This window comes from Equus quagga, chromosome 8, assembly GCF_021613505.1.
Source record: "Equus quagga isolate Etosha38 chromosome 8, UCLA_HA_Equagga_1.0, whole genome shotgun sequence".
Lineage (NCBI taxonomy): Eukaryota > Metazoa > Chordata > Mammalia > Perissodactyla > Equidae > Equus > Equus quagga.
The window spans coordinates 111,869,890-111,897,157 of record NC_060274.1 but is presented as its reverse complement, the minus strand read 5'-3'; the positions used below and the strand labels follow the sequence as shown (position 1 = coordinate 111,897,157).

Below are 27,268 nucleotides of genomic sequence, written 5' to 3'. Positions count from 1 at the left end.
ATGTCGCAAAAATATAGATAGGACAAGACACAGCAGATAAAAGATCAAATAGACAACATACAATGAAACAGTTCATTGGTAAATACCATTTTCGCATCTACTCACAGACGGAATACCATGCACTCATGCCCCAAATGATCTATGGCCTTCTAGAATTCTCAAGTATGCCACACTGTTTCTTAAAGGTAGATTACTACATAATGAGCCAACTAAATGTATTTGGAATTTTTCTTACACGTATTTTCAAACATAAATTTTGGGGGGAAAAGGATACTACTAGCTGGGAATCTTTTCACAGAATACTAACTACTAACAGAACATTCGTGTTCCACTCAACACAGTTGGAGACTGCCCATACAGATAACAGAAATCTGTTTTGGAGTTGAAAACAAATATTTCCTTTAGGATTACGAAAATAAGCCAATATTTACAAAACGTTTTAACATATGATGTTGAAGAGGATGGCATGTTTTGCTATTAGATATCTACTCATTTAGGAAAACAAAAATTCCAAAAATTTTCCATAACTTAAAAAAATACGTTAAAAGGTACAGTTAACATGTACATAATCAAGAATTGCCTGGTATTTCAAAAAATTTTTGCCTTGACTTGAGAGAGAGGTTTACAATAAAGGAAATCTTTGTACTTAGGAACTGCAGTACCCTTAAATTTTTTTCCCCAAATATCTATTTCTCAATTTCATTTTGGTTTTAATTAGTAAATTATTATCTCATAGTTAAGTGCTTGTCTTCTGCCAGTCTGAATCAAGGTGATTAAGTAAAAAGATCTAGTTTTGTGCTGTGACATGAACCAATGGAAATATTTTTGAGGAACACCAAAGTCAGCCATTCTAAACAGCTGCTTCATTGAAGAAATGCTGGAAAAGAGAGTACCAATCTTTTTTATTTTTCTTTTTAGTTGGGTAGGTAAGATACACAAAGGTAAATGACATTAGTAACTGTTTCTAAATAGAACTAAGGTTCAAGCCAAAAAAGAAGAAAAACTTATAAGTAAACAAAAAACCAACCTGATAACTAAACCATCTGCTAGCTAATGAAAATGCTTATTTTGGCAACAACATTCCCTAAAGAAAGCAAATGTTTGCCACTGTTGAGTCTAAAACAAATATTTCCTTCAAGTCTCATAATTACACGGCTCCAAAATGTTCTATCACTTTTCAATAGGTCAGTATGTCTCCCTTAAGGAAGCATTTTTCTAGTAAAAGAACATAACCATTCTGAAAATGTTGCCTTGGCCCAACTTACAGATGCAGTAAAAGATATGAAATTAGGCTATTCCAGAGAACTGATACCTTCCTCCTTCCTCTATGTATACAAGAAGACATAATTTAAACAAATTTTTTGAACAGTCTCAACTATTAAGAACACCAAAAACCTTTGGCTACAAACAACGAAAGAAACATGCCTTGGAACCCAAGATTTAGTTAGTGCCCAGGTCACTGGCCCACTGCCACCCTGCCACTGAACTGCTGGAAGCAAACTGGTGGCTCAGGCCCTGCTCCTCAAGACAGAAGCCTCCACGTTCAGGCTCAGGGAATCCTAAACAGGCACGAGAAGTCTCCCGCTGAATGCAGAATGACTCATGCCCACCTCTATGCGAGCAGGGAAGGCACCTGTCACCAAGAATCCCAGATCATTTACTGACCAAACATTTCCATTTTGCTACACCATATTTCCCAAAGCAGACATTTTATTCCTTATCAGAAAGGAACTGGTATAAGACAAAGAAACCAACCTAAATGCAGCTCAAAAAAAAAACCCCAAAAATACAAAAAAAAAAAAACCCACACTATCTTTCACGTATTAATTTGAAATTTGAACCATATGAAACTATTGTTTTTATAAGTCAAAAACGATCAAATATTGGCTGTTTCTTATGGTTCAATCTAATAGTTTTAGGAGCACATCTGAAAGCTTCGATGCACCTAGGACATCATAGTGCTGTTTGTAGAACAATCTGGCCTTTATAGAACCCTGTGTATTAACTGCATCAGAGAAATTAGGAACAGTTTTACTAGCAGAATATAATAACATAATATGTGTATGTGATATAAAACCACAAGTATGTGACCCCCAAGGATTTTGTTCACAACAATCCTGTTAAACATAAACTTGATAATGTTATCCATTCAACTTGTGTTTACAGCATGACACCAGCCACCTCAGGGGACACAAGTAGAGATGATGGCTTAGACTGCTCTTCATGCAAAAAAGGATGGGGGCTAGGGGGAGAGAGTGTGGGACATACAAGGGAGAATACAGGGAATCCACGCAAGGCTCAGGGCTATAGTGAAGGTTTGGAGGAGTCTTAGGGGATCCCTAGGAAAAACAGAATCTCTGATCCTAGCTTCAGCAGAGAAGACTAAGACATTTTTTGGCTCCCTACAGCTCAGCTTTGCCACTGACTGACGGCCTCAGGGCTATTGACAGTTTGGTATTTAAGACAGACTTCCAGAGAAAGCTGCATCACAGAGCAAAGCCAAGTGCCAGGAGCAAGAACACTTTCTTTTCCCTTAACTCCTCAGCCTGTAGCTAATCAACAGTGATCAAATCAGGCAATCAAAAATGCCCATTCTTAAAATCAGTTTGCTAACATAATATTGATCCAACCTATTCAGGTGCCCCTTATCCCTCAGGAAACCCAATACCTATAATGCAGACTCAGCATGCTCTCACCATTAAAAAAAGGATGCCATCTACCTCCACTCTCCCTTCATTACTGCCAGGGTTATTGCATGTTTTTATTTAATAAACCTTCATCAGCTCAAATGAAGGGTTGTTATTAGTTGAGCTAACAGCCAAATGATAATGCTCCAGAGAGATATCAGTGCTTGTTGGTGCATTAACAGAGAGAGGAGAAGGGCTGAGGTCAAGCATGTGTCAATGTAAATGAGGCGATATTAGGTACTAAAGGCTTAATGCAATAGACTGCCTGGGAGATAATGGAATTTACAGGATAAAGCAAATGAGATGAAGTTATTGATAAGTGAAAGAAGGCGGGGGGCCTCTAAGATAAAGTGCTGTGAAAGAAAAGGCCTTTTACTTGTGAATTTCTTCTTTAAAGTATCTTCAAATTTATCTGAGAAAACAAAACTCAAAAGAGATCAAATGTGACTTCTAGCTTCATGCAAGAGCTCATCCCATTACTGCTGCTAAATACAGACTTGTTCTAAAACCATATCATTTTATTAAGCTATTCTTAAGCTTTCTTCAGGGTTCTCCTTTTTCTGTTTTGTTTTTTTTTTCGCTTTTTTCTTAAACATCAGGGCATTCTACCACAAAAAGTTCCCATAGTTTATTAAAGCATAAGTCATCTTTTTTTTGCCTCTTGTAAAGTAGAAGCAGGTCTTCTAAGAGATTTCATCAACCCATTCCTCACAGAATGACAGTATCTGAGGAATGACATGCAAGAATTTTCTATTTTAAAGGGCCTTTAAAGGTTGTAAACACTGAGGTCCCACCCCAATTTTACAGATAAAAAAAAGTAAAGCCCCAAAATATACCTTTTTTCTTAACATTTATTTTTCTTCCAAATTAGAAAAGTAATACATGCTCAGTCAAGAAGACTTGAAAAACCCAGGAAATCACAAAGGAAAATGATGATCCATATTCTCACTAATCAGGCATAATAATATTTTAACCTGACTCCTCCCAATCATTTTTCCAAAGTTTTTACAAAAATATTGTTATTTTTAAACATGCTTTTTTCACCTGGCAAGTACATTGGGGACATCTGCCCATTACTAAATATATGATTTTTAGTGTTTCCATACTAGTCCATAACATGAGTATTCCACAAATGATTTAAACCAATTCCCTAAACTTAATTGCTATTTTTTTTACTTTCATAAAACTGACTGTGATAATTATCCTTGTATACATATTTTTTAACACATAATAATTAAAATTCTTAATTCTTCCCTTAACATAACATTCTAGAGGCAGAAATCCAAGTCCAAAGTTACACACATATTTAGGGCTTATCCAAATTAAGAGCCTTATTTGTTTTAAATGGACTTAGCTCTGTTCACAATTACTTTCCTAATGAAATTAAACTATACCTAACACCTTATGAGAAAGATAAGAATTGCAATTGCTTATGGAAAAGTTCACCAAAAAATCCTTCTTTGTTCCTAATCTTATGATCCCTTCAATTCTCAGTTCCCATCAGTGTTCCATCAAGAGAGCATTAAAACCTAGATTTCTACTCCAAAATACAAAAGAAGAGACCACTAGGAAAGACATTCTCAATTAACAAGTGTCCCAAAGTCCTTTACCTTTGTCATCTTATTTGTTATTCTGGGACAAGAAAAAGTTACAGAACAACTCTCAAGAGCTGGCAAAGGAGGTCTCTGAAAATCACTTCACATTCACTCTTCAATCAAGACAATTTCCCCCACACTCTGCAAGAGCCCCAAATCCATCAGAAACGCTCAGCACTTACATAGCTCTCTACTAACATGAACGATTAAAATCCCACAAAGGAATGTGAGAAGAATATGGCTTTTTTCATTTTAAAAGCTAGGCAACCACAAGTAATTAGTATTGGACTGCATCTCAGAGAAAATAGACTTCTTTAACAAGCTCCTCCTATCTTGTCAAGCCAAGCGAAAGCTACTGATCAGCATTCTCAGACCATCATCAAGCTGCGATAGAGGGCTCCCATCAACAACATGGTTGTCACCTGCCACAATTTACACATATAGAGGGTCCCCATCTGACCACAGACCACCAATCAAAACCTGTTCAGGCAAGTCCATATGCAAGGCTGAAACCAGAAATAGGATGAAAGATGTCAGCAAAGAATTTGCATACTATTTTTTACTTAGATCATTCCTTCTACAGACTGAAGTGTGTAAACACACGCTCAGGCACACATACACACAGTTAATATGATTAAAACAACATGTATGTATTAGTGATGGTAGCATCAAGACAGAAATGCTGCTTAATGTAAACAAGCCTGAGACTACTGCTTTTTCTTTTTACCTGGCACTGGATGATGATGATGATGATGTTGATACCTATGCCATATTAAATCTGCATAATGCTCTATATTTTACAAAGCACTTTACCCATATAAAATCTCACTTTTATTCTCACAACCATTCTATAATGCAGATAGAGTATTTGTATATCCATCTCTACAAAACAGGGCCCTACTATAAAACAGGGAGAGAAAGTGATTTATTTGCCTAAGCTCAGAGAACTGGTGAGTTGTTGGGTCAGGACTAGAATTAAGAACACCTGGCTTTTAAACCCATTTTGTTTGCACTATACCACACTGTACCCAGACACCACTTGTCAATAAATAAATTTGTGCCCCAGTTTCAGTCCATTAAGACCCGGCAATAAGTCATAGAAGAACACACAGCAAAGATGCAGGAACCAGAGCAGCAAGATGACAGCTCTGAAGAGTTCCAAGTCAGCCTAAACCTGGAGAGCATCTAATTTAACCATTTAAACTCTTTTTGACCAAATAATCAGGCTATAAAATCAGAATAAAAGCCAAATACTCATCAGCTCTTTCCCAAAACTGCCAATAGAGGATGGCAACAAAGCAACTTTAGTTGAACAACATTTCTATGTAAATGTGAATATCATCATAGGATGTCTGTTCTACGCAAGTACTTGGTTTCTAACTACTTGGAACTGGTGTCAAATGAAGTCAAAGACAATTCGTTTTGCTCTATTTGCACAGCACAAGCTATACCCTACACCAGTGGTTCCAAATTGGTCTGCATGTTGGAATCACCTGGAGAACATCAAAACTTACCAAAGCTGGTGTCCCACCTCCAGACATTTTGATTTACTCAGTGTGGGGTGTGACCTGGGCTTTAGAATTCTTGAAGGATCGCCAAGGTGCAAACAAGTTTGGGAATCACTGCCCCAAAGCCAAGGGAGCCAACTGAAAACTGCTGAACTTTAAGAGGTTTAGTGTAAAAAAAAAAACCTAGAATTTCTATTTGCTTTGAAAGGAAAAAGGCAAATGAAGAGCAGATAAAAGAGCAAAACAAAAGAGAATAACCCCATGCCTATCAAACAGCGTGCCTTTTAGAAAGCCCAGCCTTCAAAAATAAATATAAACAAAAAGGGCAGTGAGCAGCAAGAAAAAGAGTTACTACAAAGCCCTGTACTTTTACTTTTAGGAGAAAAATAAAGCTGCCTCACTAAGACTACTCACGTAATTTTGGACACAAAAGCCATGTTTACGCATTCAGTAACTTTATTTTCAGCTTTCTCTAAATCTTTTGGAAAGGAGATCAGAGGTAGGAGTCTGAGGGAAGGAAGGGGTTCCAAATGCAGCTGGAAGCAGCCATAGCTGAGCACTCTATTTAAATAGCAAACCATTCTACCCCTCCCCCACCTCCAGCCCCAGTATTCCTGGTCCCCCTTGTTGTTGTACTGATTGTGGTATGAGGTACTGTTTATTTGTTAATCATCTTTCTCTCCCAACTAGCACGTAAGCTCTTTCAAGGTTAAGGCCACCTTCACAGATACATACAACAACAACAAAAGTGACCAACAATGATATCATCACATTCGTCTATCAAAATATGTGCCAGATTCTTTCCTGATAAATTATTAGTAGAGAATACGGGCATCGGTCTTTCAAATCGATATTTTACACTAGGAACAGATGGGCTTTAACGGTCGCTATTTCATTATTGATCACTGATATATTTTTTATCATGTTGTAGAGAAATCTATATGGAATATTGAAATGTTTTTGCAGGGTCACCGAACCACTTTCAAGTTAAGTCCAATAAATTCACTAGAATGTTCCACCTCCTCATATTTATAGAGTTTTCTCCTCAACACCATTCTCTAAGTCATGATGAGAAAGAAACCTTGTGAGATCTCAGAAACTTTAGAGCCAGATAAAAGAGATGTGCCTTTTGGCCCCTTTTTTCCTACTTGTACATTACTCATTTGATAAAAGATGCATGATCACCCCTTACCTGCCCCAAAGGATGAGAAAATAAGAATTAGCCTATTTGCTAATGATATGATTTTACTGGCACAAATAAGAGCAACCTCACTGATCCACTGGTGCTGCCATCTAAGTACTGACAGAAAAAAATATCTTAACATCAACTACACTAACACTAAAATCAAGATTTGTGATAAAGCACCTTCCAATAGTGAACTGGCTTATATCTAATTACAATACCCAGCAGACTTACACATTTAGTTACCAAAGTGCAGATTTTGCAAGAAGCTTATCTTGGATAGTTTACCAACAAATTACATTGCTTATAATTAGAAAGCCAACAGGTATCCTACAAACATTTACTTGATGTGGGCTGAGGAGGCATTTGATAGCACAGAACCTGAAATGTGTCCATGCCAAATCCCAAAAATATGGTATAGAACTTTGGGGTCTTGATCATCCACCTGTGCATGTGTTAGAGCAGACTAGACACGTTTTCTGAGAAAAATCCTCTGTCCACAAGAATTTCTTTGCCTGTATAAAATGAGGGCTAGCCTTTCGTTCAGACAGATGTCCATGTTGGGCAAGAAGAAAGGGAATCAAAAATGCTTAACCTAGCCAGCCCTACTTCAACCTTTTTATCAGCTCAAAGCAAGTCCACCTCTGACCAGTTTTTGAGATTATAACACGGGAGCAATCACCATATCCTTTCTCCAGTATCAGTAAAAATAACCAATTAACTATATATAATATTTCTAAGCCCTTATGTATAGTAGGCATACTTTACATACATAGCTTAATATCTCATTTAATCCTTTCAACAACCCCTGGGGATATATATTACACATTCTTAACTCCAACTTTCAGCAAAGTCAAATTAAATAATTAGCCCCAAGCCATCCAGCTGGTAAAAGTCAAAGCTGGGACTCAAGCACAGGTCCATCTGACCCACACTAAGACCCATGCTGACATTCAAACCTTGAATGTTGTCCAACAATCGCCAAGGATCTTGTAAACTGAAAATATTATACTTATTTTTATTACAGGATCTTAGAAAACTATGGAATTAAATCTCTGCATTACTATCTTTATCCCAGACGTGGCCACATTTTCACCGTGTATGTGAAATAACTCCAGTACGCCATTCTCTCAGCAAAGCTCTCTGGGAAGAAGGCAGCTACATAAACATAAGTTATTATTATAATTATCATAATAATCCTTATCTGAGTATACAGCTATGGATTCTTTTTGAAAAGGTATATAAATAAAAAGAGACAATATGATTAAGAGACATTCAAAATCTCTACAATCTCAGGAGGACTTAGAAATGAAAAAATTATTTTAGTCATAAGCCTCGCAACTGTCAGCTAACGTGCTCCAAAACGACTTGCACTGGCTGGGTTTCCACCGATTGAATGCAATTATGAATTGACTTCTATGGGTTGATAAATCACAACTTGTGTAAGTGGTTTTCAAAGCTCATCTGTGCAATTTTAGTTTGATACAAACTTCCACACAAATTTTCCTTAACAAAAAAAGTTCATAAAAATATTACCCATCATGAAATACCTTCCTGGATAGCTCATGCCACAGGGAAGAAGCTGTTATTCTTATATTAATAATTCTTCCCAGAATTAATCAGTCGTTGTACATTAGAACCAGCAGCTGGAGTGTTTTGAGTGATAATGAAACCTGTAACAAGGCATCTTCAGCCGTCTTTTCAAGACAATAAGGGAATTAAAATTTCAATTTAAATGCAGAGGTTTGAAACACGCTTCACTGGCAAAATTACTTCAATTAATGTGAGTGGAATACAAAGGACAGACTGCAGAAATGTGATGCAGCAACCAGAAATTATGTCATTAATGTGCTTGCATCCACCAGCACAATGACTGCAAAGGTCTCATTTAAACCATACGTATCACAAAGCTACAGGCTACAATATTAATCAAGACTCTGATTTCAATGTGACGGACACAGGCTTCTTGTTGGATCATTTTTAGCTTTTCCTAAGCTAACAGCAGCTGTTTACCTTGAAGAAGGAAACAAAAGGCCATGCCTATTTGCAGACAGGCCCTGTCATGACAATTTAATTATTTTATGCAGTACGCAGGTTATCATATCAAAAGAAGAAATAAATATCCCATCTAGAAGCCACGTCTATAGCTATCAGACCAGTCTGATGGTGAAGTAGGAATCGCAGGAGCTGACAAGAGCCATGGGTCACCACTGATTTATTTACTCTGGATTTATTAACCTGAGTAGGGATTAATTTACTGGGCATCTGCACCTGCCTGAAAATGGAAATGCAAAATCTTTTGATAAACAAATGCAAGGAAATCAGAGGGTTTTGAAAGACTAGATTGCTTTGTCTTCACTTTCCTCTGATGTCTTTTTAGCAAAGCTTTCCATTTGGACTCTTGAGATGGCCTTAAGTAGATTTTACTTCTAACAGCACATAACCATAGGGAAAGAAAATGTGATCATTTTTTCATATGACGTCTGACGAAAGAGCAATTATAGACCTTACTATTCACTCTTGTAGACAAAAGGCCAAATTGAAGAATATTTCCAACCTTTTAAGCACACCTTAGAGCCTACCTCCATGAAATCTTCACTGTATGTTAGGGCATGCCAACTCCCCAGATCATACAAAGCAACTACCTCATCTGGAAAAGGGGGATAATGTCAGAAATCTCTCTCACACAGGGTTGTTGAGAGAAGTGGGTTAACAAATGTTAACATACTTAAAATGGTCCCAGCACATAGTGAGTGCTCAATACATATTAGCTATTAGCACTATTGTTTTTGTTGTCCGTTTAAATATTGCAAAAAGGAAAGGTTAGAAACTAGAGAACCTTGCCAAAAAAAAAAAAAAACGGAAGGAAAAACAGACCAGAGCTCCAAGAGAGGAAATGCCCTTTTCTCTATACTGGCATGGGTCTTTCACATAGTTATCCGTTTGGCTAATGATCTGTGAACTCTGACTACATGAGGTGCACTATGCTAAGCACAGGGCAGACAAAAATAGGTAAGATACAGGCCCTGTCCTCAATGACCTATCTTATACACAAAAGCAATTATATTATGATGAACTACCTGCAGCTTATGGAACCATAAAGAAATGTGGCTACTCATGTTAAATATTCTTACCACAATAAAAAAAAATACACAATAATTTTTTTTTGAAAAAAAGGATGAGAAAACCATCTAATTGAATTACCTGGGACATTCATAGACTTGATGAAATTTGAGCCAAGTCTTAAAGAATAAATCGTCATTTTCCAGGCAGACAGGATTGGGATTAGGTTCAGGGAAATACATGATCAATTAAAAAAGAAAAATCTATCGCATCCCTATACAGCAGCAACAAATAAGGAGAAACTGTAATTAACAAAGAGCTACTGTTTTAAAAAGCCACAAAAAAATATGATTCCCAGAAATAAAACTAAGACAATATATGTAGTACCCTATGGAATACATTACTAAGCATTCTTATAAAAGGACATTCATGAAGACTTCAATAAATGAGAGACACATCCTCTTCCCTGGAAGAACTCTACCAAAAAGATGAACTTCTCTTAAATCTAATCAAAATCCCATCACATTTTTTGTGGAACTTAACAAGCTGATACTAAAATTCCTATGGAAGAGTAAAGAGCCAAGAATAGCACAGACAATTCTGAACAGCAAGGTGAAGAAATATCTTCATCTGCTATCAAGACATATAATAACATTATAGTAAGTAAAACAGCATGGTTTTGGTGCAGATATACAGGAGACCAACTGAACAAAATAAAGAGCTCAGAAACACACTCATGCATATGTGAAAACTTGGTATGTAACCAAGCTAGCAATATAAATCAGTAGGAAATGGATTCAACAATTGGTTGGAGCCAAGCAGCTGTTTAAAGATAAAATTAGATCCCTAGTTCACACCATATATGAAAACAGATTCTAAATGAGTTAAAGAAGACAACATAGGAGACTCTCTTTATGATATTGGGATAGAAAATTTCTTAAAATAAAAGTCACATAACATAAAGGAAAATGAAAGAGAAATTTTATTGCATTAAATTTTAAAATTTCCTTATAACCAAAGACACCAAAAACAAAGTAATAAAGCTACACCACCAACTGGGAGAAGATATTTACAATCCATCTAACGGACAGAGGATTAGTATCCAGAACATACAAAAGAACTACAAATAGACAAAAGGAACTTCTGGGAAATGTATCTCATATGCTCACCTTTTTCTGGAGGTGACTGCTCTTCCTCCCCACCCCACTCACCAGGCCCCTCACCCCCGCAACCACAAAATTTTAGTTAGAACTGACAATCATAGCACCCAAGCTGGCCCAGTCTAGATCCTAACCCTGCTACCCCTGCACTTTTGAATTAGCAAAAAAAGGTTATTTTCCTCTGCAAAGCTCGAAAGATGTAGGCCACAGCCTCCACTCCTCCCTCTCCTCAAACACCCAAACCCAGCGCACAGGTGGAAGGAAGAGTCCCTAGGAGAACAAGGAAGACGCCATGAGGAAAGAACACACAGGTGGCACCCCACATCTACTCCCATCCTTTTAGCAGACTGGGTACAGGAGTAAAGCAGTTCTTTTACCTAAGCTAGCTAGAGTGGAATTTCTGTAATTTGCAACCAAGGACTTAAAGAAGTATTTAATAAGGTCCTTAAGAAAGTAAGTAAAAAAAAAAAGGGCCGTATTCATTATTGATTAGCTCTTAAGTAAATAAATTAGCCCCTAAGTAATAAAACCATAAAACAAAAATCTGAAATCCTAAAATGAACATAACACAGAAATAAATTCTAACAACCTATTTTTAATATATAGCATTTACTTAAAAGCAGGCCCACAACAAAAAACCACGATTCAAATAGATGTGTATATGATACACCAACATATATAATCTTATCTATTCTGATTGCTGAGTCTTGGTAATTTAGCACATATATGCAATTCTAATGCACAAACCAACAGTAAAGCTGAAAGGTGATTAATTTTTTTGTCAAACACCCTATAGTCATTATTATGGATGATGTCACTATGAACAGGATACTGAAAATAACCTACTCTTTTGCGACTCTCAAGAGCAGAGCGTTATTAACCTCATTCCACTGTGGAAACTGACTATTCACCCCTATCACACAACCAGATTTTAATATACAATAGATTGTCACAGCACATCTCACCTCTTGGTTATCAAACCTCCTTAAAAGCTTCTTACAAAGAACTTACAGAAAAATTCTTCTTGAAAGTTTCAATGAACTAAAACCACTTAGAGGATTTAACCTGTTTCTCCCACCAATTCCTCTCAGTGTTTTTTCCAATGTTACAGCCAATCTAATTCGGTGAAACAGGTAAGGCATTTTCACCTACCGTGAAAAAGAAAACCCACATACAGTCTATCTATTACTGAGAGTTTCTGCAGTCCCCAGACAACTGCGAATGAGAAGGAAGAGGGGTGCTGGTGTGGAAAGAGGAGGGAGATAGAGCCGCCCTAAGAGCCTGAGGCCCTGAGAAAGTTAGGGTCATGAGAGAGCAAGATGAGTATTTTCATTTTTCACTCATTTTCTTGACACTCAGTCACATGCACCACCAGTTGCAAACTTCTCTGAATTTTCATTTCAAATTCACAAAGTAGCAGAATGGATGAAGATAGAGGCTAAAGGCTAGGCTGTAGAGTAGTCTTGCTTGACAATATTACTTCCAGAATTATTCCAAAAACATTATTTTCTTTCTTATCAATTTAAAGGAAAAAACAAAGCCCTAATATAAAAATTCCTTCAAAGAATTTGTGGAACATCAAGTTTATAAATCTAAAGTTCTCTCTCATGCAAATTTCTTTCTTTAACATGGGATTCATTAACTTTAGGTTCCTCTGAAGCTAAAAAAACAACCTCTCATTACCATTCCAACACGATTTAAGTACTGTTTTCTTAACATTATACTTCTTGCCATTGTTACAAAGGCAGACAATACATAAATAATAATAATCTACCATTTCAAACACTGGAATTAGGACGAGAACTAGCCAGGCTACACCTGCAAGGGCTCGTGAATTCCAAGTGGGCAGTTTGTAATGTGCTCCATGAATTAAAGAATTCAGAGAGAACAAAGGGAAGTGCTTTTATATCTCAGCAGAAACGACCATTGGAGCAGGCTGATCTCTCACCAGCATGTCGGTGGCGCTGAGATAGTGCTTGCTAACCATGCACTGTTCCAGCTTTTGAGGCACTTGCTTGATATTCTCAATTTCATCCAGCAGGTTCAGGACATGCTTATGTTCAATTCCCTCAATCCACAATTTCCGAAGCTCATCCCGTTTGCAGTGCAACAGCATCTTGCATGAAAGCAGATTCTCTTTTACCTACAACAAAACAGATTCAATCTTAGGTCAGTCCAAAGTCTTGCCAGCCTAAACCCCTAATCTGGTTAGTATTCTTCATTGGTACTACTGTAAGTGACACTTTCTAATTCCCACTCTCTCTTATTCCCTTTGCTTGGTCTGCTTGCAAAAGTCTAATCCTGGTTCTGATGCTGACTCACTTGGGTGCATCTCTGCCTCTCTATGTTTATATTTTCTCTCCTGTGAAATGAGAAAACTACTCCTAACCCACCTTTGAGTCAATCTAGAAAAAATTACTTAGAATATAAAACACTCTGAAAACAGGAAGTACCACACTGATGTTAACATATCTAAAAGGGACTGATATGAGAGTCCACATTATCATTCCTTCCCCATTCTTCCTTGCATAGTTCCTATTCAGCTGATAGGTCACTTGGTCAGTCCCTCTAGATAGAGAGCTTCAGCTGAAGTTTACAACCAAGGAACTAGGCATTCATTTCAACTGACTAAAATGAAAATGAGCTCAGTTTCCAGAAAGAGTAGACACATCCAGAGATAATCTCAAAATAAAAGGAATTAGGGCATACCAAGGATTTTTCTTTTTTGCCAGGTATTCTGATTTTTCGGTTTTAAATAAGATCATTGCAAGCATCTCATAGATCTCACACTTTAGTGAGCAGCACAAGCACAGACTGACAAAATAGAAGGAGGTGGAGAGCTGCAGCGAGGGATGGAGTCAATGTACATTATAAATATATCTTCATTTTCTACTAATTAAAAATTTTCAATTTTTACAACATAAAAAAATAAAAAGAGGGGCCGGCCCTGTGGCCGAGTGGTTAAGTTTGCATGCTCGGCTTTGGTAGCCCAGAGTTTCAGCTGGCTCGGATCCTGGGCCGGACATGGCACCACTCATCAGGCCATGCTGAGGCGGTGTCCCACGTACCGCAACTAGAAGGACCCACAACTAAAAATATACAACTATGTACCAGAGGGCTTTGGGGAGAAAAAGAAAAAAATAAAATCTTTAAAAATAAATAAATAAATAAATAATAAAAAAATTAAAAGAGTCATGACCTTTCACAATTCATAGAACTACCATCGTATACTTTTGACATTCCTTACATGTATTTTTACTTAAACTAGAATTTAAGTCTACAGTTTCGTTTTTGGTTTTGTTTGAGGTAAAATTTATGCATGAATACATCTCAAGTATACCATTTGATGAGTTTTAGCAAATGCAGACACCCGTATAATCCAAACCTCCATCAATATATAGGACATTTCCATCACTCTAGAAAGTCTATCATATTTTTGACAATTGCAAATCTGTCTTCTTCTTCTACAAGATTTGGTGTGGAGGTGCACATACTCACTGACACTATACTCCTGATGATTACAAAACTGAATTTCAATATTTTTCCAACAAACATGCAAAATATGAAGATACAATGCTAAGATTAGGTTTCTTGAGAAAGTATCTAATCTATTCCCACAACTTAGGACAACACTTATATCATACTTATATAAAACTCTCCAACATAAAAAGCCCTGAATAACAGGATTTTGGAATCTCTCTTGACGGGCATGGTAGAATGATTATTGGCTTTTTGGGGCACATCCCTCTGAAAATCTTTTGAAGATGGTCCTAATTACCTCTGTTCCTTCCTATAATCCCAACGTGATAGCAAAAGAATTTTTTTTTTTTTTAGCATAAAACACCAAGAAAAGAGAAAGAGAAGAGTGAACAAAATTTTAGAAGCTGGCGAAAAGATGAATGATGGGTAACTAAATTAGCAGAGCAGAGAAATCCGAAAATCTTAGCAAGCAGTGGGGTTTGCTAACACCGAAAAGGAGACATGAAGAATATTAAAAGCAGGAGTACGAGGTTACAACTTTCTATAAGGAGTATTTTGAGCCCTAGATCCTCATCAAACCACATGGACAGGTAATTCCCTCCCCCTAACACTGGCCAATTAGAAGGTTTATGATCTGAAGAAACTGCAGGATCTGGACCAGAAATACCAGGCACGGCTGAGGGGAGGGTGTGATGCCCTGGACAGAAAACAGGAGGATGACATCAAAGTGGGCCTACAGAACAGTAACATCCTCCACCTCCTTCCAGGGTTGGCTCCAATAACACTGAGCTTGACTTTTAGCCCCAACGCAGGAAAATTACAGCTTTCCCCTGGGAAAAGTAACCAAGTGAAAAGACTATAGACAGTGATATCTCAGGTTTCACCAGGAAACTGCTGGGTCCCTGCCAATCATCTCTAGACAAGTCCCATAACATGCTTGGAGCTTCCAATCAGCTTTGTAGCGCCTCTCTCTTACACACAGAGAGTCAGCCAAAGGTCACCAGACAGTCAAGGAAAGCCTGTAATATGGAAAGACAGGAATCAAAACAAACAAAAAGAAAAAGGTAGTGGAGAGGAGGAAGGGACAAACTATGCAGCAAACAGTTTTTTAAAAAAAAACTATAATATCCTTAGGAAAAGTAACATATTACATCAATGAAACAAGAACAGGATGCTATAAAAAATTCAGACAATGAAAAATAGCTCTTGGAAATTAAAAATATTATAGAAAAAAATCAAAGAGTAAAACACAAAAACAAAATATAGGAAAAAGGAGATCAAAGAAAATGAGGGGATTGATCCAAGAGGTCCAATACTTGCCAAATAGGAGTTCTGGGGGAGGAAAAATGAAAAAAAAAAAAAAAAAAAGGAGAAAAATACCAATAAAATAATAAAAGAAAATTACCCAGAACAAAAGACATGAATTTTCAGATTGAAAAGGCACACCAAGTGTTCAAGACAATGGAGTGAAAATAAGACCCAGCCCAGGCATGCTACCATGACATGTAAGAACACAAAAGATAAAGAAACAATTTCTTAAAAGCTTTCAAAGGGGGGTAAAAAGAAAACAGGACCTATACAAAAGATTGTGAATCAGAATGCATCAGATTTTTCTCAATAGCAACACTAAAAGCTACAAGACAAAGGAATAACATATCTCCAAAATCCTAAGAGAGAATTATTTCCCAGGAAAACTATCAATCAAGTATGAGGAAAGCATAAAGACATTTTCTGACTGCAAGATCTCAAAAAATAAATCTTATATGCACCATATCTCAGGAAAATACTGAAGAATGTGCTCCATCAATACAAAGGAAAACAAAAGAGAAAAAACCCAGGACCCAGGAAAGGGGAGGTGTGTGGGGAGTAGGGGGTTCCGATGCAGGAGAAAGGCAACAGGATTATTCAATCATTGATTCCAAGGAAAACAGCAACAAAACTGCACAAGCAAAAATAGCAGCTGGGGATGGCTTCCATGGAAATATGTATATACTCATAATAATGTAAGCACTATCTATTTAACCAAACCAAGAACTAGGATACAGCTCTCCTGGAGAGCACCAGGGAAGATGATGGGGTGGGGTGGAGGAAAGAGTGACAGAGGAACTACATCTTCATCTTCCATAGCTGGAAGTTCATATGCAATGTCTAAGATAGAAAATTCAAGAAAAAACCAGTATAAGCATATTACTTAGAAATATAGAAACAGGACTATCTGGGGAAAAAACAACTAAAAGAGTAAAAGTCAGTGTCTCTGAAGTGTTGGAATTGGGATTGAAGTAGGACAAGGCAGGGGAGTGCTGGTTTTTATCAGCATTTGTGGTATTATTTGATTTTTTAATCATATTTCTCAAGGCCATTCCTCAATCCTCTTGGAGTTCTTGGTCTCTGGGTTAAGAACTCTAGCTATTAAATCCATTCTATTTTAAATATTAGTTAAAGTCTGTTAGAATTAGATTTCTGATATTCTATTCACATCACCTTGGGTCTATAAATCTCAGCTTTTTCCTCTGTGGGTAATGGTTACTATGGAAACAGTAAAAATAAATTTTATGTCATATAACACCCAACTAGGCTCTTGATCAAGGGAATGGGGAAAAACTTACAGAGTGTCAGTAAAGTTTAGCAAACTCCCTTCTGATGGGAAAACGACCATTATGGCATTTCACATCAGGATATACACAATGTAATCAGCTCACCTCTCAGTTTTGCTTACTACATGGAGGAAAAATGAAAAAGAAGGTAGAATTTGGGAGTAGGGTGTGAGGGAGATGGGATTGGCCTGTGTGGAATATGAACATCACCAAAATTACTCCCAAAACAGAGTTAACCAAAGCTGCAGACATAAGAAGCTACAAGAACGCTTAATACTAAACTGCCCTGAGGTTTCAGCTTTTTGCTTAGAAAGTTACAGTTAAGAAGAAATGCTATTTTAAAACGTAGGGGATGGGAGAAATACTAGTCAGCAATAAAAGAGAAGAAATATGAAGAATCTCAACAACATTACGCTGAGCAAAAGAAGCCATATGCAAAAGAATACATACTGTGTGAAGTTCTAGAACAAGCAGGTATAACCCATGATGACAGAATTCAAATCATTAGTTGCTTGGAGCAGGAAGGGGGTAGGAGGAGGAACTGACCACAAAGAAGCAGGAGGGAACTCTCTGGAGTGACAGTAACACATTCACAGATATATACATTTGCCAAAATTCATTGAACTGTACTCTAAAAATACTGCCTTTTATCGTATATAAATTATAGCTCAGTAAATATGATTTATTTAAACAGAGAGGAAAGAAACAGGGCTATGTCCAGCAATGAATAATAACATCTAAAAGTGAGAAAGGTACCAAATTACATCCAAACATTTATTTCTCAAATGTCTGTTCTACTTTTATAAATGTACTGACAGTACTTTAATTCCATTCTATTTAATTTATCAGGACAATTAAGATTGAAAAATTATGTTACTCTCTTTTTCTTCCTTAAATAAATCCATGAAGAGCCAAACTGTTCAAATCATGACATCAAAACCCAAGTACAGAAATCCTTCCCCAAACACAAGTTCCCTTTGCTTCCTTGGAATTCTAGTAACTCCACAGTTGCTTCCAGTCACCTGTTCAGCAATCCAAGAATTTCAGTTTCAATATACAAGAACTGCAAGTCACTCCAATCAGAGACTATTAGAAAAAGAGAAAGTAAGGAAAACAGGGCCCAAGAGACTATTCTGAAATGGATACGTGAGATGATAGAGAAAGCAGAGAAACAGAGATTTTTGCAACCCTGCCTTGGGAAAGACGAAGAGAGAAGGAAAACTAACTGAGGCCTCTGAACAACACTGTTGCAGGATTTGTGAGAAGAGCCACAGAGATATATGTTAGAGAGGTGGACAGATACCAGCATGGGGGAGGTGGTGGAAAGCCGTAAGTTTTAAGTCATAAAATGAGAAAAGCACCAAATTTGCATCAAGAATAAAAAGGGAAGGGGAATGCCTTTGAGTGTGCATCTTATCTGTAATAAAGTACAACAGACGTGCAAGTGCCTCACTGAAACTGTAGACTGGAAATATCCTGAAAAGTTCCCCATGAGTAAGGGATGGTAAATGGAAATTAACATAACAGTCAAATTATTCTAATTCTCCAACATCACTCTGATACCAAAGCCTGACAAGGACAGTACGAAAAAGGAGAACTACAGGCCAATATCGCTGATGAACATAGATGCAAAAATTCTCAAGAAAATTTTGGCAACCAGAATTCAGCAATACATCAAAAGGACCATACATCACAATCAAGTGGGATTCATACCAGGGACACAGGGATAGTTCAACATCCGCAAACCAACTAATGTGATACACCACATCAATAAAGTGAGGAATCAAAACCACAAGATCATCTCAATAGATGCAAAGAAAGCATTTGACAAGATCCAACAGACATTTATGATAAAAACTCTTAACAAAATGGGGATAGAAGGAAATTACCTCAACATGATAAAGCCCATATATGACAAACCCACAGCCAACACCATATTCAATGGGCAAAAACTGAGCGCCATCCCCCTGAGAACAGGAACAAGACAAGGATGCCCACTATCACCACTCTTATTCAACATAGTACTGGAGGTTTTGGCCAGAGCAATTAGGCAAGAGAAAGGAAGAAAAGGAATCCAAATAGGGAGTGAAGAAGTGAAACTCTTGCTGTTTGCAGACAACATGAAAACCCCAAAACATCCATCGGAAAACTAATAGAAATAATTAACAACTACAGTAAAGTTGCAGGGTACAGAATCAACTTACAAAAATCATTTGCTTTTCTATACTCCAAGAACAAACTTACAGAAAGAGAACTCGAGAATACAATTCCATCTGCAATTGCAACTAAAAGAATAAAGTACCTAGGAATAAATTTAACCAAGGAGGTGAAGGACTTATACAATGAAAACTATAAGCCATTACTGAGAGAAACTGATAATGACTTAAAGAAATGGAAAGAGATTCCTTGCTCACGGATCGGAAGAATAAACATAGTTAAAATGTCCATACTACTCAAAGCAATCTACAGATTCAATGCAATCCCAATCAGAATCCCGATGACATTCTTCGTGGAAATAGAGCAAAGAATACTAAAATTCATATGGGGCAATCAAAGACCCTGAATTGCTATGGCAATCCTGAGAAAAAAGAACAAAGCTGGAGGTATCACAATCCCTGACTTCAAAACATACTACAAAGCCATAGTGACCAAAACAACATGGTACTGGTACAAAAACAGGCACACAGATCAATGGAACAGAACTGAAAGCCCAGAAATAAAACCACACATCTACGGACAGATAATCCTCAACAAAGGTGCCAAGAACATACAATGGAGAAAAGACAGTCTCTTCAATAAACGGTGTCGGGAAACTGGACAGCCACATGCAAAAGAATGAAGGCAGACCACTATCTCATGCCATACACAAAAATAAACTCAAAATGGATCAAAGACTTGAAGATACATCCTGAAATTATAAAACTCCTGGAAGATAATATTGGTAGTACACTCTTTGACACCAAACTAAAAAGGATCTTTTCAAATACCATGGCCTCTCAGATCAGGGCAATAAAAGAAAAAATAAACAAGTGGGAATTCATCAGACTAAAGAGCTTCTGCAAGGCAAAAGAAACTAGGATCAAAACAAGGAGACAACCCACCAATTGGGAGAAAATTTTTTGCAAATCATATATCCGATAAGGGGTTAATCTCCATAATATATAAGGAACTCACACAACTGAACAATAAGAAAACAACTCGATCAAAAAGTGGGCAGAGAAGATGAACAGACATTTTTCCAAAGAAGATATACAGATGGCCAATAAACACATGAAAAGATGTTCAATATCACTAATCATCAGGCAAATGCAAATCAAAACTACACTAAGATACCACCTTACAACTGTTAAAATGGCTACAATCACTAAGACTAAAAATAACAAATGTTGGAGAGGGTGTGGAGAGAAGGGAACCCTCATACACTGCTGGTGGGAATGCAAAGTGGTGCAGCCACTAAGGAAAACAGTATGGAGACTCCTCAAAAAACTAAAAAGAGAACTACCATATGACCCAGCTATCCTACTACTGGGTATCTATCCAAACAATTTGAAATCAATAATCCAAAGTAACATATGCACCCCTATGTTTGTTGCAGCACTATTCACAATAGCCAGTGGAAGCAACCCAAATGCCCACCGACCAATGATTGGATAAAGAAGATGTGGTATATACATACAATGGAATATTACTCAGCCAGAAAAAAAAAGACAAATTCATCCCATTTGCAATAACATGGAAGGACCTAGAGGGAATTATGCTAAGTGAAATAAGCCAGTCTGAGAAAGACAAACACCAGATGATTTCACTCATATGTGGAATCTAAACAAGTACTTGGACAAAGAAAACAGTTCAGTGGTTACCAGGGGAGGGGGGTGGGGGTGGGCACAGGCAGTGAAGGAGAGCACTTATGTGGTGACAGTCAAGAAATAATGTACAACTGAAATCTCACATTGATGAAAACTATTATGAACTCAATAAAAAAAAGAAAAAAAATTATTCTAATTCTAAAAGCACAAAATATCACAATATTTTATTTTTATACTAAAAATAAACATACATGTGTTTTCATGAGTATTTTCCTGATGCAAGTGTCCAACCCATTTTCTTCCACAAAGTCTTACAGAAAGTGCCTAGAAAGACTGATCTTCAGAAACACTGTTCACTGTTTTGTTTAAAAGCCCTTTAGAACTAGAGATCATTTTGAAATTACCTTCAAACTTTTATTTCCCATGCTTTTGTTCCCCTAGTTTTTTTAGCTGCTATTCTAAGGTCTTAAATTCTCTGAGAGGCTCCACTCAACCCTTTCCAAGGGCAATACTCTCCTTTTGAGTTGCAGAGCTTGGATACAGCACACAAATACAGACAGAGTGAAACTTAATGGAAAGATTACCTCATGGTTCTTGTGACTGCATTAATGCACTCCAGACTACCGGCTGGATTTTAAATTACAATATCTCATTATTGCCCACTGTTTAGCGTGTCCATTTCTGGACTTTCTTCCCTTTCTCATACAAGCAGCTAGGATTTTCCATCTTATATTTCAGCTATAAATAAGTTCCTACCAAAACCATGTTGTTCTACTCTTTTTTTATATTAATTAAGGTTATTCTTCATTCTAATTCTACCTTTCAAGGTATACTTCAACATAAAAGCCACAAAATTACTTTTAAATGTTAAGTAACGGATGCTGCGTTACTCAATGATTAAGCCCTAACGACTTCACTTGAATAATCATGCATGGTTATTTCCAATTACAGGCAATAAAAATGAGCTAAGAGCTTGATCTAGCACCAACAGGGCAGCCCAAATTGGGGTGAAATGTACAATGTTTGTGTACACATCACAAGAGATACAAGTATCTGTGCTTTCCCTTCAGCCTACGATAAGCAGGAGATGGACTACTTGGTATCTCGAAAGAAACCCAATGTCATCTCACTCGCTTAGCACACCATGGAGGAAACACTCAAATTCACACACCAAGAGGCATCACCTAGACAGCCCGAGTCCCCAACTTGTATCCACTCGTGTTCATCTGTTTTGGTGCTGCTGCTGTAATAGTCATTATAATGAGAGACCCTGGCAAAACCTATGGATTCTGTAGTTTTCTAATGCAAAAATATCTCATTTTGACCAATTTCACAAAGTATTCAAAAATAACAGGATTGCCCAAATATTTTGCTTATTATTCACATTACTTGACTTGAACAATCATCCCTGGTATTTTATTTGCACATTTTTTCTTAATCTAGAAAAAATTTCAAGTGAACTTGACCAGTGTAAAAAAGTTTGGACCATCTGGGAAGTCAAATCTGTCACTCATATTATCCTCCAGGACATAGATTCTACCAATACAACATAAATCCACATATGAAACTAACATCAAAATGGGAAATGTAAACAGTTCTGTGTTCTCAAACTTTTAAAGGCAACAAAAGCCTGAATATGAACATCTTCATCTGTTTTGGTCCCCACTAAAATCGATTCTCAGTATAGTAGTTACAATGGCCCTTTAACAATGTTAGTCACATCATGTCACCCCTGTGCTCAAAGCCTTCCAATGGTTTCCCATCATACTCAGGGGTAAAATCAAAGCCCTTACGGCGTTTGAGACCCTGTATGAGCTGGCCACTCTGCCACACCTCAGCCACCAGCTCTCTCGTCTCTCTCTGGTCCAGCTACTCTCTCCACTTCCCACTTTGCTCCAGGTCCATGGGCCTCCTTGCTGCTTCCCCAAAATTCCAATCACGTTCCTGCTTCTGGATGCTCTTGTATCCGCTATTCCTTCTTCCAGAGGTGCTCTTCCTGACTCCCTCCCTCACCTCCTTTAGGCGGGCTCAAATGCAACCTCAGGGAAGCCCTCCCTGAGCAATCTATTTAAAGCTGCAACTCCCTGTTCTCCCTGCCTTGCTTTTTTTTTTTAAGCACAGCACTTATTATCATCTGTTATATCACATCTTACTTAACTTATAGCCTGTCTGTTTTGACTAGAATGTAAACTGCACGAGGACAGGAATTTTTGTCTGTTTTATTCACTTCTATACCCCAAAGCCCAGAGCAATGCTCAGCACAAAACAGACACTTAATACACAGAGACTAAATCAGTGTTGTTAAATAGCATCTGTTTGTTTGTTTTTCTGTCTCTTCCCATTAGCAGGTAAGCTCCATGAGGACAGGGACTGGTGTTTTCCATTGATACAGCCCCAGCATCTAAAACAGAACTAGGCATGGAGCTGGCACTCAACAAATATTTGTTGAACGAATGCTCTTTACATTCTTTTGGCAGAGAGCAGAAAGAAAATTTCAACTCAAATCGACACGTTCTCAACATCTTGCTTGGCTCTGAAATAATGCAGTCCTATGATTATTGAATCATCCCTATTTTTACTTTAAAAATGTACACACCTATATTTTGCATATAATCCAAAGGGCAATTAAAAAACAAAAAATAGGCAAAGATTAGTGAGGAAACATCATTTCCTTGGTGATAAGAAATGGACTTTCACAATACAAAATTGTCAAATTATACAATGAAACTAATTCATTTCCATTTTTCCCAACATTTTTTTCTCCCATTTATCAATTATTAAAGGCTTTTTTGAAAATAGTTTTAGCCCTTTCTTTTTCTTCCCAATACTGAAGCTAATTCATAACACAGAATTATGTGACATTTACTTTCTTGACAACTGTCTGATATAATAAACACAAAGTTTCCTTTTTTGGTTTTCTTTTGCTCAAAACTCCAGGATACTTAAAAACGAGGATGGCGAAAGGACTGTGGCTACTAAAGCAAAGGTGAAATAATCAAGATGAGACTCTTTTTCAATACCAGCAGACACTCTTTGTTTGGGCAAAGATGCTATCGACTCAGAGTGATAGGAGTCGGGACAGAAACCACTGCAGTGCTTCCCTTGAGATTAGGACAAAGTACTTCAGTGAAGCAGACTAATCAGAAAACACAAATACCAAAAGGTCCTTCACCCTTCCTGTGATTCCCCGAGGCAAAGCCAGAAGGTCAGCAGCTCCACACGTTCATTTTCTGACCCCTCTTGAGCTTAGTATATTGGGTCAGAATGGACTACAGTTTACTTTAAATCCAGAGCAACTGATCTATAGCTTTACCTAGTTTCACAGATAAATCCATAGGATGAAGTCACCACTTGTAAAGGCTAAGAATGATAGTATTCCTTTTGAAAATGTCCAGTTAATTTTAAAATGTAAAGAGGTCAGCACATTGCTTCAAAAAAGGTTAAGAGTTTCAGCATTCTTAGAAGAATAATTTATGTATCTGCCTACAAAATCATAATTATAAGGTCTAAAAGACAGGAAGAAAATATGTGAGAATGCCATAAGCACAGCTATTATTGGGTGGGTACAGTCCAAGAAACCTCCTAACCAATCAAATAGCACAGGGCAGTGCATTTCAAATGGTCTGTGCAGCCCTCTGGCCACACAAGTGCTTGTGGGGAAGCCACCGACTGCTAAGGAGGGGACTAAGATAAGGCTCTGAGTCTCACCCCAATACCAAACAAGAAGTGACTGGTATGTTGGGGTTCTGCAAAATATCGTATTTTAAAAGGGGGTGGGGGGTATTATTGTTTAAAAAATGAAAACCAGCAGGAAGGGCTCTAGAGTGAGGGAGACCAGAGTTTAAATCCTAAATTTGTTGAGTGAGGAATAGACATAATCATGCCTGGCAAGGAGTTGGTGCTCAATAAGTGCAGCAATGCTGTTATTTACTAGACAGTACCACCAAAGGATATTAAAGGAGTCGCCTCAAAATACACAGCCAAGAACCACATAACTATGATGTAACAGTTCAAGACCTTTATTTGACCAGTTCATCCCTTGGCCAAATAAAAAATACCCCTTACGAACCCAGTTTACGCATAGGCACTAAAGACATGGTACCCAGGAACCAAGAGATTTTCAAAGACCCTACCATAAGAGGAAGGAAGCAGGGGAGGGCGAGTGGGGGAAGAGAAGGAAGGAAAGAAGGAAAGAGGGAGGAAGAGAGAAGGGAGAAAAAGAGTAAAAGAAAGAGAAAAGAAACAGTTCCAAAATATGAAAAGAAAATTACAAAATAAAAACTAATACATGCTTGTCACTACTAAAGAATGATATTCAAAAATTTCAGTATTCATAAATATTTCATTATATGTTTAAATAGTTTGTAAGTTAGATTTTCTTCACAAAAATTACCCAATACTGAAGCTAATTTGTAAGAATGTACAATGACCACAGAAAAATCACAACCAACTTCACATTAGGTGACATATTCAAAGGTAAAATTTCAAAAAACAAAAAAATTTTCCCACTGCTACAGCAACATACACACACATAACGTGTGATATGAGCACATTAAATACATTTGATACACTGTGATGGGAGCCTCCACTAGTAACAGGCCCTAGAGTCTTAAAACAGCTCTCCTCTTTGGTTTGGATTCCTTTCATTCTTCCTCAAGTTGAGGCCATCACCTATGTCATTTCACATTCTCAGACTGCAGTGAGAAGTAACAGCAGAAGCCAAGAGCAAGACCTCGGGGAGGGAAGAAGCAAGCCCAGGTTGCCCTCTCGGCTCCTCTTCAGCCAGGTTTTCCCAACACCTGCATAACTCCTGAAAAGCATCACTAGAAATCACTCATTAAGGCCATTAGCCACTACTCTGGCACCTCTGCAAGCTACAAGCTGGACTAACAGAAGGTGCTACAATCAGCAGACAAGAGGAAAGGAGGCTCACCTGCTTTATTTTATTTCGGGAGTTGGTGATGCGCTCTGTGATGCTCTGGTACGTGCGAATGGCTGTCGTCAATTCCGTATAGTGCTGCACAATCAATTCATCTAGGTCACGGTCACATTTCTCATACGCCTCTTCAAGGCGGCCCTTCTCATTTTCTCTGTCTTCAACATCATCACTGGTAGACAGAGTCCTGGTAAAGACAAGAATATTTCAAGCTGAGTCAAACTTAAAAGCAAGAAGGAAAAGACACATGACTTAATGAATATGCCAGCACATTCATCTCACTAACTAGGAAATAAAACAAGTTACTAACAGAAAATATGAAACCACCCTCATAGCAAATTCCAATGACCCATCGAAGTGGATTTGTTGGCTGCCTATCCACAGAGCTCTTCCCTTCACTTTGTCCTCGGCATATTTTAATCAGATAACATTATTAAATGCTGTCGCATGAACTCTGCAAGAGTCTGAGCAGGGCTTGATTCGTCTGAGTGAATCCTAGTAATTCCATTCTCCAGACCAGTGACCAGTCTGGCCAATGAGACCTAAAGACTTCTAGGAAAAGTTTTCTTGCAAGAAAATTAACAGGAAGCATGTCCCTTTTCCCGACACTATATTGTTACACAAAGCTAAGATCCTCAACTACTTCAGCCATCTTACAACCATGCAAGGGAAAGTCAAAGAGAAATGCCAAGCTACTGCTATTATGCCATTGGGCCATCAAAGCCGCCAACCCTGCAGCCACCTTACCTCAGGACTTCTCGTTAGGTGAGAGAATAAATATCCATTGTTTAAGTCACTTCAGTTGGCCTTCTGTTATATATAGCTGCAAGAGTACTAACCTATAAAATTACGCATACACTGAGGAACACCTTTCAAAGAGCTCATTTAAATGACCTGAATTTGGTACAGAGCCCCCAGCGGCCTGGAAATAAGGTCATATTAAGTCTAAAACCTGTTACAACAGCAATAATATAAGCTATAATACAAGGCAGTCCCTGCTTTTACTACTCTTCCAACAGCACTAACAGATTGATATGAATCAACAATAACCAGGGAATGAGATAGATACACTTATTAAAAATCTCTCAATAACTTAGCTTGATACATGGGCCACAAATCTTTGTTTCCTCTATTATCTTTCTTGGATAATTTTTTTTTAATTTAGTGTTATAATCAGTAACAAAGAAACCTTTTTCTCTTATCTGTTGGCTGGGCTAATTTAGAGTTTCATTAAATTCCCTCCGATTTGTCAGCTT

The 27,268-nt window shown here is 37.6% G+C and overlaps 1 protein-coding gene across 1 annotated transcript in view; it reads right to left on the bottom strand.

The window, feature by feature from the left end:
- The window catches only part of EXOC4 (exocyst complex component 4), a 736,410-nt gene that overhangs the window by 687,980 nt on the left and 21,162 nt on the right, over window positions 1-27,268 (bottom strand). The window contains exons 2-3 of the mRNA XM_046669741.1: window positions 26,010-26,199; window positions 13,145-13,339 (exon numbers count right to left, since the gene is read on the bottom strand). Coding sequence (XP_046525697.1) covers window positions 13,145-13,339; window positions 26,010-26,199 — 385 coding nt within the window. The remainder of the gene's footprint in view (window positions 1-13,144; window positions 13,340-26,009; window positions 26,200-27,268) is intronic.